Here is a 13725-nt window from a genome sequence, read left to right on the forward strand (position 1 = left end):
AAGGAAAGAAAAAGAAACATGACTCAAGCGTCTGTGGTATGAAGTCACCGTCCTCTCTGTTACTCACTCCCATTATCTCTGCAATCTGTTCCCAAAGGGGCTTCCAGACATCCAGCTGCTTACCCTTGGGTAAAAGTTATTTAAAAAATAAAATACCAAGAAAAAAGAATAAAAAATGTTACACTGTAGAAGGATGGAACAGTGGTGTAAAAGTCTGGCCCCGGATGAAAACCCTTCCTTCATGCACAAATTAAAACAATGTGGCATTGTGCAGGGAAGGATGGGGAAAGGAAGTCGGAGGGCTCTGCAGACACCTGCCCCTACCCAGTGCTGCAGTGGAAACTGCCCCGTCGTAATTCACAAATATAGTCTGAAAGGTGATAGCCTGGTGCTCAGATTGTTTTACAGCCACACCAGGCAAGTTCCAGTCAGACAGAAGCCCTTCTACTGTAATCACTGAAAGAAAATGGATTTCCTGTCTATCTGCTTAGAAGTGCTACGTGGATCCAGTACTCGGAGTCCAGTCACTAATGCAGACATATAATATTTCTTGAAGGGGCAGTGTGCTATCCCCAGGGGAAAGGAATTACCCAAAATACGAGATAGTGGCTGATGAAACTCAATAGGAGTGCAGCTAGAGGTGGGGGGGAATAAAGCACAGTAACAGAAAAATCATGCGTCTGCTCTATAAGCTGCCCTGATCCGCTCTGTGTGCTTGGCTCCCTGCATAGGAAACTCTACTGGAAGTAGGATTTGGAAGCTTTGCTTGTGTAGAATATGACCCAGTCGATGTCTCTGGCTATAAAGTGATTCCTAAAATGGTTCTGTTTTCCAGGCTTTGGTTTGTTAGTCATGCCGTGCCTGTCCTTGGGGTTTCAAGGGCTGCCCTCGTTAGCCTGGGACGGGCTGGGAGCTTGCAGGATTGCTGGAGGAGAAACCTGCACCAGCTGCTGGGCACATGCGTGCCTCAGCACCCTGCGTGCTGGCTGGGAGCAGCTGTGACATCTCTGTGCCCCCGGGCGCCGCTTTGTTGCTGAAGGCACCGAAATGAGTCACTTCCCAGTGGCTGGGGTGTGAAGCGATACTGAATCCTTGGGAGAATGAGTTCTGGGTTAGGAAAGGCAGAGTGTTTGGGGTGACGATAGCAGCACGATATAAAGGTGATCAAGTGGAGCTCGGGCCGTCCCCAAGACCTCTGCTTTCATGCTGGTAGCACGCCATTTCCACTGCTCTTGTCATGAAGCTAAACCAGCATGTGAGCTCAGCACCACGCACGCTGCTTGTGACCTAGGAGAGGGCTTTGCAAGCCACGGGTCTGACGCATGCAAATACTCAAGCTGCCCATTGGTCTCAATGTGTTATGCAAAATGTGGTGCTCCATGAGACAGGGCAGCTCTAGAGGTGTTTAAGAGGCAGTTGGACTTTCAGGGATTTGAATTCAGACTAGATTTTTCTGTGTCAAATGCTGAGAATCCTCTGATGCTTCTGCCTCGGCTTTGCAGCCTGATGCATTTTCAGCTGAGCGTTTCTCCAGCCTCCCCAGAAACACGGTTCTCTGCCATCTGGTGTGCGTTAACCTTTGCACTCCTTAGCAAAACATTAGGCTTTGCTAGTCATATGATAAGGTGTATCCAGTGAAAAGAGAAAAATGGCAAGCTAGTTTTTTTTTTTTTTTTTCACATTGCACTGACAGAGTGCTTCTACAGCACAGCAGCATCTCAGCAGAGATTAATGCCTTGGTGCGACTCCCCTAGGCCCAGGAAGTAATGGGCTTAAATATTTGTAGTAGAAGTCAAAAATATAAAATGCACAGGAGAAACTGAGTTCAAGACCTGATCGTACTTGTCCTTAGAAAGGTGGAAGGGGACAGCTCCTAATTCTGTAAGAAACTGCAGGGTTATTATCATAATTAATAAGAAGGAAATGCCAACCCTAAGAGTTGCGGGGCAATGCTTTCACATGGCCCTATCAGATACGTATATCTATACATCTACCTATATAAACATAGATCTATACAAACCCTTGCAATAAGCCTCCTGGAGGAGTTGCAGAAGGCATCACAGCGTTTCTGAGTTACAAATGGGCGATTCAAACAGCTTCGCCGTTGTGCTGCGCTCCTCTTCTCTCCACAATTTTTGCCTTTTATGCTGTCAGGGAAAAGTCCAAGCAGGTGGTTTAAGAAAACATTAGCAAGGATATGTCATAGCTTTAAAAAAGTGTTTGAAGGGAAATGGAGCTGTTGCTTCCAATTTTTCACTCTGCTGTCTCCATGATGAAATACAGTCATATCCACTTAAGTAATACCTTATGGAAAAGGAAGTGTCGTGTTTTTATTGGACACCTTTTATTACCAGCCTCGGTGAAAAGTGCAGTTGTGAGCAAGTCTCCGCTCCTCCGGCCTTTCACCAGCTTGTAATCCTGACAGAGAAAGGCTCCTTCTCGGGCAGGCGGAGATTTGCAGCGGCAGGAGGTACGGTATATGGGAAAGGCCTGGCTGCTCCAGGCAGAGCAATAATTTATGAAGGCTGATGCCACCGTGTGCTGTAAGAGCCTTTCGCTAGGTGGAGCTTGCGATTGAGGACAAGTCGCTCATTTAGCGCAACCCAGTTCCCATCTAGCTGCAACGTATCCCCCTCTCCTTGCAAGACGTGACAAAGCGGTAGGAAATTCCCCACCAGGGTGCTAACTCCTGGACTCCAGCGATCGCTGGTCACAGCAGCAATTTCAGGAGGCTCGTAGGAAGCCCGTTTCTGAGCTGAAGCGCATGGGAAGGACGATGTTCCGCTGCTTGGACCCAGGGAGAGCCCTCCAAGGGTCTCACCTAGGATCCTATCAACTCTAAGGCAATTTGGGTAGATGTTTGGAGAGTCTGGTGATGAGATGTTTGTGATCAGTAAGTGACAAATAGAAACATATGGGGTGGAAAGAAAAAACAAACAAGGTGAATAAAAATAATCAAACACCATCCCTGGCTGGTGCTTTGCTGCTTCTAGTGGCGTGTGCAAGGTGTTTGAGCCTTGTGACGGCAGAAAATCACTGGGGAGAGTTCATGCTGTCTGCAGCAAATGCCAAAGCACTGCGAGGTGAAATGCTTCAAAGGAAGAACCTCTTCCCAAGGCTGGCCACGGGCCTGCTGACATAAAACTGCCACAGATCTCCAAAGCTCTGCTCCCTGCGGAAAGGAATACAAATGCTTCCAAGATAAGAATCGGGTGCTTCCTTCAGCTCCGCTCGTTTACCGCAAAGTGGTAATGACTGCTAGGGAATGATTTATAATCTTTTCTTTTGAAACAGGTATTCGGAATATAAACTTGTCTCAGGTGGCTAAAGATGGCCTTTATTGTTCAGCTCTAAAAGAACTCTTGCAGGGTTAACAGATGAGGCCAGCACAAAAGCTTCAGCAAAGTTCTTTGATAGCACGGTAATCTCATAGCTGTGCACACGAGGTTCAGCTATGTTGACAGTTAATTACTGCTAGCTTTATATCTATTTTATTAATACTAGAGTCTCTTGTAAAACCACTGAAGCATCTGACTGGATGTTGTATAGCATCATCTCTTTGAATCAACTGTAATATATCTGAAAACATTTTGACATAAACATTAAAAATTAGCATAAAAAAAAAATTAGCCTCAGCAAATAAAAATAAACAGGACTTTTAGAACTGGTAGCCTTTATATTTTGTCGTTCCTTTGGTGAGTGTCTACATTCATTCAGGAATTCACATTTGCAGAGGGGCAGCCCCTGAGTTAGTCCCACCTACCTCTGGGCAGCAGCTGGAGTTGCCCGAGCAGATCCATGACTTGGAAACTGCCAGCCCAGTGTTGTGGAAAGCCACAGAGAAACCGAGGGCTAGTGACAGAGGACACATAAACCAAATTAAAGCATCTGCTATGTTGGCGTCCGGCTAGGTAGCTGAAAGGTCCACAAAGTCTATGACTGCAAGGAGGGTGCTTCTCTTCCTGTAGCTAGGAGGGGCAGCGCAGACATAAAGGGCTGCAGCACATGTTTTCGGGTTCATACAGATCTCCCTGGTCCCTGCAGACAGCTTGCACTGGCCTTGCATGGGAGGAAAGTCTTGCAGCTCTGTGGAAAACCCGCCAGCCCTTCCCCGAGCTAGGCGGGTGAGAGATTTATTGCGAGTCAGGCATGGGAAGCATCGTCAGACATCCCCAGGTAGCTGCCTTCCCTTCCGCGAGGAGAATAAAGCCCGTGTGGATTTCTGGGAGAAATAATTGCAGGTCAGAGGTTTTGCTCCCAGGCAGACTTTCCCTGAGAGCCTCTTGGCACCGAGGGTTCAGGGGTCAGGGGCTTTGATGTCGGGAGCGAAGCGCTCCTTCCCAAAGCACCGAGGGCTCGGGACAAGCAGATGGTTTGATGTGGAAGCTGCCTAAAGTAAAATGCTCTCGCAGGTGGCTTGTGCCTTACAGCCCCACAGCCAGCACGAGAACTGCGTCCGAGCTGTAATTCTGGGTGCCGAGTGAGGTCCCATTGACTTGCTTTTAAGTGAATTAGGATGCAATGAGCTACTGTTAGCAGCTTCAATGAGAGGGAAGATTGATTACCCTTCTTTCTGAATTTTGTTTATGTTGGTAGCCAAGAGCCCAGAAGTTTTCATCCCCAAAGAAGCTGCTTCTGCAGCTTGCAAGCTTCCAGACCCCAGCGGGGAGGCGGCAGCGGGACGATGTGTGGTGTGGGGCTGCTTTAAGAGCTCACAAGGAAATGAGTAGCCAAACTCTTGCCCTCTGGTGTTCTCTGTGCCTGCAGAGGGGAGCAGATGTCGAGGGTAGCACTGGAGTTACCCCCAAAAGCAGCTTCCTCGGTGCTGCAAAGAGCTCGAGCTAAACCAGTGAACCCAGTCAGGAGCTTAAGCAGAAGCACCAGGGTTTAAGAGGAGCCAGAGACATTTTCTACTGTTATATGATAAACCGTAGCAGCTTCTCAATTGTGCAAGGGCACATTTTTATTTTATTTTTACTTATTTTCTGTAACGTGAATAGTGACGTTGGTAACCTATTTTTAACACCAGTTTGTAACCCGAATAACACCACTTGTCAAATCACACTTGAGCTTATTGCTGCTGGAGTACTTGGGGTCTGGCCTGTCTGCAAGGTGTCCTATGGAAACATCACATATGGACAGTCCATTTGGGTGGAAAATGGGTAATATTCCCTTTCTGTGAAGATCTGAAGATTATATCATAGATATAGCCCCCAGAGAGAAAAAGTACGCTCTTAATTATTTTACCTTATTATTTACCATTAGTTTGCATTAAAAGCAAGCATCATCAAGTCCAACTCCAATTTTCCTACTAGATACAGTGATTCTCAGTTCTTTGAAAAGAATTCAGCATCTGTTACAAAAGAAACATTCTTATTAATCTACTTTGAGGTCTTTTACAAGCGGGACAACCATGGTTTACTTTACAAGTATACCATGCAGATATGTAGCTTTATACCCAGCATATCTGCAGATCATGCTAAAGCCCAACAGCAGTTCAGAGCAAGGTGAAGGAAGATAGTACAACAGTGTGCCACAGCTGCAAGCTGTGATAATCTTTCAAATATTTAAGCACAAATTGTGGTATTCTCAATAGCCATTATATGGTATGCCAGTGTAAAAGTCTGTTTAAAATATGGCAAAATTGCATTGGAACACATTAAATGAGAAGACAAAAGAAATGGCAGCAGATGCTATGCTTTCCTAAAACTTCATAATTTGAGGTATTACGTGTTTTGGCTGGAAGAGGGGGAATTTCAAGTGGAAGTGGTGTTCAGATATTGGGTGGTGCCGTGGCAATTTGTGATCCTGTCCTGGAAAGCTGCTTTTACCTTCTATTTACACAAGAAATAGGGGCAGCTGGCTGTGTCCGTTTTAGTGGCTTTAAAGATCTCTAGTAAAGTGTCCTGGGGTCGGCCAAATCCCTTCAAAGGTGGGGGTGATCAAACGCAGATTACAACCGGAATGGAAGTACAGAAAAGACACAAGAAGTTGGCATGTTTAGAAGAGCACAGCTACTTTTCATTTGTATGACATATCTGATCGGTTGCGAACATTAACAAAGAAAAATCACAAAAATAAGCTATTCATAGAAAGTTTGCAAAAAGGGCTAAGTTGGTCACATAACTGTAAATTTCATAAACAAATATTGATTTAGAAGTCTAAGTAGTTAAGTGTAAATCCACACAATACCTGGATTAACAGATGTATTTGTATGTAGTTTAAATAAAGACGTATGCATGTTTATTCTGAGGAAAGCTTTGTCTCCAATGGAAAATGAAACAAGAATTTGTAGATAGTAAACTTGGCTAAATCACTCCGCAGAACATTTTCTGCTCCTCCTGACAATCCTGGATTCACAAGGAAAACTGGGTATCCAGAGAGATTTCCCAAATGCAAAAGAAATGCAGCACTAAGGAGCAGTTTTCCTTCATTTAAACAGACGTGAATGTGGAAAATAAAATAATGAAAGCTATCGCATTCAGAGAACCTGCTGTGATAGCTGGTAATGGCTGCTTTGAAAAAACATTTCAGACTTAAATCTGGGAATATCTGGGATATCTAGGAATTTGATTTCAGGATTTACAGTAAGCTTGGAAGAAATGTCCCTCTGCAAATCGCTACCGTCAGCAAGGCACCTGTCCTCTCGGGCTGTGAATGGGAAGCCAGCTCTCCTCAGGCTGGTCAGCAGAGTTGTGTATATAGTTCTGGTCCCAAACCAGAACCGGTTTTAGTTCTGGTTTCAGTTCATCAAAGCACTCATTTCTCTTAGAGGAAGGTACAGGGAGAACAGAATGTGCCTTGCCAAGTCCAAGTGCAGAATGAGTAGAAGTGGCCAGGGAGAGGCTGGATGACAACACAGTTGCACTGTCACCAGCTGGACCCTTTCTTTCTGCCTGATAGCCTGTATTTTCTAAGTGTTCGAGAGCCTAAGCAACATTACTCCTGCTTTATATACAGTGGTTCTTAGCTTTTATTCTGAAGGTAGACCCGTGGCAGCGAGGCATGTCCGGAGAGCTAGATTCATTCAGATGAAAATCAAAGTCCTGCTCTCCCTCGGCTTTTTCCCCCCGTGCCCTTTGATTGCCTCTGCCAGCTACAGCATCGTACTCCTTTCGAAGGCTCAGCACCACGGGTTTTGCAGGCGGGGCCGTGGCACGGTGCCGTAGCTGACCCGTGGCAGTGTCGTGCCTGCTCTCTGTCCAGTTCCTCTCCCCGTGCTCCTCTCACTGCTGCAGGTGCTAGTCAGAGCTGGGGGAGGCAGCGGAGTCCAAGTCCTCCGTGTCGTGTTCGTGGGGGGACACGGGCTGCCCCCCCTTAACGCGTTTCCACTTCATTCTTCTGTTTTGAAACCATACTTTGACCTGGGTGATGAAAAGGAGATGATGAATTATGACCTCAGGCTGAGCTGTCTAAGCAGACCTATGCGTATATATCAACAGACATGTTTCGTGAAATTCTGGAAGAAAAATTGGAAGGAACCTCACAAGTATAAGTGCTCTCCCTCTAACGAAGGCAGGAACAGTTCTCTCTAAGCTGTTCCAGGAGGATGTTACTGAGACCAACAGAGGTAGCACAAGTGCTTTGCCTGGCATCTTTGTCAGCTATACATGCCAATCCAATGCGTACAGTGTGCCTTTTAACATCCACCCCAGCCAGTCTAATCCATCAGGAATTGCAGTCATCTTGGCTTAATTGAGCAATTCCTCTACACCAAGCTTGAGAAGGAAACCCTGACTGAGATCCCAGTGAGAGGAGAGAAATATCTGCCTCCGCTAAACTTTGCATTCTTGTCTTCCCTCATCACCTTGAAATACCACCTGACACAGGAAGGACACATATCAAATGTGCCATCCCAATTATGTCCTGGTAATTAGAGTCTAAGGTGATATCCATATTCCATCTGTAGGCCTCGATATAGCATGTACCAAGGGGTGGTGGTAAACAACAGCTCAGTAGGTGTCAGTTATTCCCAAATGTCATCATTTTTTTTTTTTAGTTTAGAGACACAGAATTACACGTATTAAGTACTTACAGAATTTTTTAACACGTGTTTCAAAAGACCATGGAAGTTTTGTATTAAAATACCTCTGTGCCATTGCATTATACCCACTCGAGTAACCAGTCTGCTTCATAGCTTTAGGGAGAAGTTGTGGGGGAGGAAGAAAAGGTGGGGAGGAAGGGGTTGGGGAAGTACTTGTCTTTCGGTGAGGTCCAGGTTCACAGCTATCTCGTATCTCCTGAGCCTTGTCAAGTAGTTGTGGTGGGCGAATTCAGCCTCCAGCTCCCGTAGCTGCTCCTTTGTGAAAGCCGTCCTTTCCTTCCGCGACTTGCTGCTGCTTTCTGCCTTGTTGCTCGAGTTCTGGTTTTCTAAGGGGCAAGCACACAGAATTTGCAGTTACCTTGACCCGTGCGAGCACGTGCATTGCAAAGATCGGGTGTAAAAGCGTGCGTTGTGCCCCCTGAGCTCAGCATGGTGTTGTCAGCCGTTGGTTTAAGGGGTGAAGGTGGGACGGAGAGCATCGCTCAAAGCACAGGCTGGGTCAGCAAGGCCTGTAGTGAGCAGCCACGGGATGGGCGCTCTCATCGCATCTACGCAGCGCCATCAATAATTTCCTTCCCCACCTCTTGTGCTCCATACGCACGTGTTATCACTCCCCGAATTTTGGCTTTGCAGACTGCCAAGCAACTGGCAGCAGAGGTAGCACTTCGTGCAGGATGGGCGCTGTGCAGTGAGTGCACGGTGACCTCCTGTGGTGCAAGGGGTAGGGTGAAGCTGCTGAGGAAGCACCCTGGGCTAGCACAAGGCCTGGGAACACAGGGAGGGGAGAATGTGGGAAAATGAGGAGCGCCAGAGAGCCGGCGTCCGTGCAAGGTGCTTCAGGCACTCATCTGCTTCAAGTCCATGCTGAACAACCGCCAGAAGGAGAGCTGGCACCTGTGTGACTGGCTTCAGAACCATCCCTGTGGTTAGGAGCTGTATTTCTGAAGCTAAATTTCAAGCCATAGCCAAAGGGATGCTGCATCAATTATGCCAAAAAGTGAACGCAAACTGACTTCGCCTGAAATGGCAGCAGTCTTTTTTAATTATTATTATTACATTCTCCTGTTTTTTAAAGAAATGCTTGTGAAGAATCTCCATGCAGCACAAGGAAAAATACTCTTGCTGTGTGAGCAAAGCCAAAGCTGTGCCAGTCTTTTAGGCAGTTGGTGTTACAAGTTCCTGGCCTCTTCTCCCTCCTCTTTTGCTCCTGCAATTGGCTAGACTCCCCAGACTGAACGAATTAGTAACATTTCTGTTACGTTGGGTGCTAATTACTTAATTCTTGTGTGTAATTAGTGTACAATGAAGTTTCACATGTCCTAGCACTACCATACATCCTGGCGCATACAGTTTCTACACAGAAATGGTATACAAAGCAGTAGCAATGAGCGTGAAATGAGCATCTTCTAGGTGTCCTTTTCCTTGCTGAAAAAATCTCCTGTGTGGCTGAAGGCTTTGTGATTTATCTGATCTTAGCTCTGCCCACGAGGAACAGAGAAATTGAATATAGCTCACGTTAGTGACGATGTGCACAGGAGCAGCGCACCACGTGCTGCAGCTGTACTGCCCTCCATTTCAAGGCAATTAGTCCTGTTTGCATAGAATCATAAAATGGTTTGGGCTGGAAGGCACCTTAAAGACCATCTAATTCCAACCCCCCTGCCATGGGCAGGGACATCAGCATTGTCCTGGCTCCCGATCCTCTTGGTTCCAATCTCTCACCAAACACCAGCCTCACTGCATTCCCCAAAACAAATGGGGCTTTGGGGAGGGCAGTGGTGATGCAGGAGTTGAAGCACGGATCCCATGCTGGATACACATGGGAGTTCACCACTTGCCCCTCTGCAAAGGGCATCCTCTCTAAGGGTGTCACTGCTCTTCATCTCTAATTAATTATATGAATCATTTTAAATAGCTAAGTGTCTCTGGGACCAGAGCAGGCTCTGCCCCACATGGCATTGCAAAGAGACATAAGGTAGAGAGTCCTATGGCTGGCTGGTAAAAAGTGCTTTTGAGGAAGGCACAAGGACTCTGCACTGTGCATGTGCAGAATTTGGGCACCAGAGATGGCGTTTGTATCACTCGCAGTAGCTTAAACATGGAAGCATGGGACTGACTAATGCCTGTAACACAGGATGCTGCCTGCTTGGTAGTGCTTGTGGTGATCCACAGCCCTGAGCAAGGCACGTGGTGTTTGTTGTCCTGCAAACTCTTGCCAGCGCGTGCAACTTTTTCCTTAGTAGAAGAAAGTGTAATAAAAATCTGAAGCATCTGCACAACGTTACTTTTCCCCCATACTAAAGACTTTGAGGGTATATTTATTGGAAGTGGTTAAATCAAGCGGTAAGATGGATTTTGCTGTCATGGAACATAAAATTCTGAAAGCTCTCAGGAACGTTGGCCAAGTGAAGTGACTTCATGAATAGCTGATTCGTTTGGCAGCTGATGATAAAGTAACCAGCAGTTACTTCAGTGAGCACCTCCTGGAAGGATGCTCGGCAGAGGGTGCACACAGGGGGCTGGGACAGATGAAGTTCTGCCCCCAGATCCCTTTACATTGCCTGGGGACCTGCCTGTGCTCTCCTTTTCTGTCTTCCTCAAGTTTTCAGCTGCTACCTGCTGCTGTTTGCTCTTACGTACTGCTTTTTACACCTCCATGACTGTAAACGGCTATTGCAAGCCTAGAAAACCCTCTTTAGTCAGTGGCATGAGGGAGAAAGAATGGCAGGCCGGAATTCAGCTCTGATCTACACATTCTCACCTTTTTTTTTCCTCCCCCAGAATTCTTCAGTCAAGGGCTGAAAGTCAACAACATACATCTATTTGTGGTTAACGGAGTTAGTCATTATGCACCACTTTCTGATTAACGTTCTGTATTATTTCATTCCCATAATAATAAAGGCGTCTGAATTACTACCATATTCTATGTTATTATATAATATATATATATATATATATAATTATACTAAGACCTGTTTCTTGCTGCCTTATTCTTCAGCTTATGTGGTGAGAAGGTTGGGATATCCAAACTATCTGCAACTAGTCATTCTAAAAAACATTTAGCATGAAAAAAACAGTGTTTTTTTAGACCCAACTTTCACCTGAAAACTAGTTCACTTCTGAAGTGACTCTTCCTAAGGTTTTAATTCTTATCTTTTGGTTTTAAAGATCAATTTAGAGCTTTGGAGTTTCCTTACTGATTGACTTATGTTTTTTACTTTGTAGTGTAAGATAGATGTATTAAACCCAGAGTCATTATAAAGCCTTCTAGCCTCTTTAATGCTGTAATTACAAAGGCATTTCTATAAATTATTTGCTAGGTTGTACAGTATTGAATACTTGGAGCCCTCTGCAAGAAAAAGATTTGTGAATGCTAATAGCTGTGGCTTGTGGCAGGGCTGCAGGGGCAGCTGTGAAAGCTCACCCTAGGCTATTTGCTGTCTTCAGGCCATTTGCTGAGCCTGGGAAGTCGGGACCGAATATAGCATCTAAATAATTAAAGCTTGTAGAGGAAGGGAAGGGGGTGTGTGCGTTCATATATGCATGCTTGTAGTAGATGCCACTGTTGCTATTGCCACAACAAAGCTGTTCTCTAACGATCCTGAATCTATCCCTGCTTCAAAGAGTGTTTTAAGGATTGACAAGCTTTTTTATTATTTTTACATCAAATGAATGTCTCTCTGTGTCTCAGTTCTCTAACCGTAAAATAGGGATGCTGGAAAATATTCCCTGCTTCATAATAATGCTGTGGGGAAAAGCATACTGGTTTGTAAATGAATACTATAGCAAATGAATGTGTATAAACGTCACATTTTTGAACAACTTCCTTTGGAGAAAACAACTTTATGCATATTTCGCATGTCTGGATTTGAAATAGCAGCAATTCAGAGGTTATTGAATATGGTACTGTAGAAAGAAAGTGTTTTGCTAGCTAGGATGACGCAATGAAAACCATCTACATTGTTTTCCACATGGTTAGACGTTGCACGGATGGGCAAACTTTTGGTATCTCCTGTTTTGCAGTAAAAACATTCAATATTCAGTGAGGCCAAACAGAATTTGTATCTAAAGGGAGACTTTGATGCGTCTCATACTATGAACTGAGATGTCAAAACCCTGGTACTGTATTTCCAGCTAGCCCAGGCAGCTGAAGATGAGGGATCTTTGCCCTTCGACTCCCGTTCTCGCACACTTGGGCACATGGCAGGTATCCAAGAAGTAACTCCACGACCTAGGACTCTGAGCTCAGTGTCCACGCACCTTGTGATTCCTGCTTAGTTACAGCAAATTTGCCATGTGCTGGTGCATAAAACACCTCGGTCAGTTAACAAGACCTGCAGGAGTGAAACAAACACCGGAGGTCATCAAGGAACAAGGAACTTCATTTCGATGATGTTACTGTGTGGGTTCCCTAGTCAAGAATTGCAAAATGCTTTCTTCATCAGCTTTAGTTCTAATCTTGTAGGTGCTCTCATGCTACAGCCCGTACCATCCCACATCCCTGCTTTCACGCCACCTACCTGAGTTTTCCTTTTTTCTTTTGGATGTCTTTTTCTCTGTCTCGATCGCAGCGCTTACCGGCGCCTCATACTCTTCATTCATGCCCATCGCCGCACTCACGAGGTTTGGGCTGCCGCCTTCTGACTCCCCAGAAGCCAAGGCCAGTCCTGGATTCAGCCGTCTTCGGGCTTCGCTTGCCGCTTGGTGCCAGTCGGGGTGGTGGAAAGAAGGGTGCTGCTCCTCGGGCGGGAAGCTCTGCGGAGCCGTCACCAGGCAGGAGGCTGAGAAATCAGAGTAGGCAGCAAAATCTGACTTTTGATGGAAGGAGAAGGGTGCCGGCGGGTAGTGGCTCAGCCCCGCGGCTGTGGGGACGTCCGCACGGGTGCTCCGCAGGCACCCCCAGAGCGGGGCCGGAGCCTGGGGACTGCGCATGCAGCTGCTGATGGTGGGATCCATTCGCCTCCAGCGCCGTCCACGCTCCGGTGCTCGGGGCCGGTTGCAGCTCAGGCTTCGCGATCGGAAGAGGGGAAATTTTCCAACGTTACGGGACAGATTTCCTCTCTAAACAACAGTTTGTTTGTGGCTTTGGGGCTGTTGCAGACTTGTTATTTTGGGAACTCTTCTAAAATTCTTCATTGTCCCGACTGGAAAAGAGTAACCAGATCTAGGCAGTGATTGCCCTGAATTATTTCCCAAGGCCTGAAGCTTGCTTCCTTGTGAAGTGCTGGACATGAGTGAAACACTTTTTAAATACCGTGCTGGGGAGAGAGTGACAAGTTTGTGAAGTGAAATGTGAGAGAGGGGAGGGAGGGGTTAACGTACACACACCCGCTCCCTCCAACCAAAGCAAAGCAGGCACCTATTAATCATCCGAAACCTTATATGCACATCTAATGGGATTTGCAGATGGAGACTTTTAAAGAAACAATGTCTGTATTTTTTTTTTTGAGGAAAAAAAAAAAAAGGAAAGAGCAGCACATGCACACACACACACATACAAAGAGGCTTTAATGTTTCCCTGTAACGCTATGAAGTTATTTTTATTGCACTGTTAACAAAATTCCCCAGGTCTTGCATTTGGAAAAAACCCTAATACAGGATTCAACAGATGCCAAATTTCAAGAACTAAAGTGGGAAATAAAAGTAAGAAAGTACTTCATTGATTGTAAATGATTTAAGGC

At 45.8% G+C, this 13725-nt stretch overlaps 1 protein-coding gene across 1 annotated transcript; it reads right to left on the bottom strand.

Annotated features, from left to right (window-relative positions):
* Nucleotides 1–4387: 4387 nt before the first annotated feature.
* MEOX1 (mesenchyme homeobox 1) lies at nucleotides 4388–13524 on the bottom strand. The gene is made up of 3 exons (XM_083808766.1): nucleotides 12565–13524; nucleotides 8198–8370; nucleotides 4388–7364 (listed from the first exon to the last, which is right to left on the bottom strand). The coding sequence occupies exons 1-3, from the start codon at nucleotides 12998–13000 to the stop codon at nucleotides 7242–7244; spliced, it is 732 nt and encodes a 243-aa protein (XP_083664892.1). The 5' UTR covers nucleotides 13001–13524; the 3' UTR covers nucleotides 4388–7241.
* Nucleotides 13525–13725: the final 201 nt, after the last annotated feature.

This window comes from Anser anser, assembly GCF_964211835.1.
Source record: "Anser anser genome assembly, chromosome: 23".
Taxonomy (NCBI): domain Eukaryota; kingdom Metazoa; phylum Chordata; class Aves; order Anseriformes; family Anatidae; genus Anser; species Anser anser.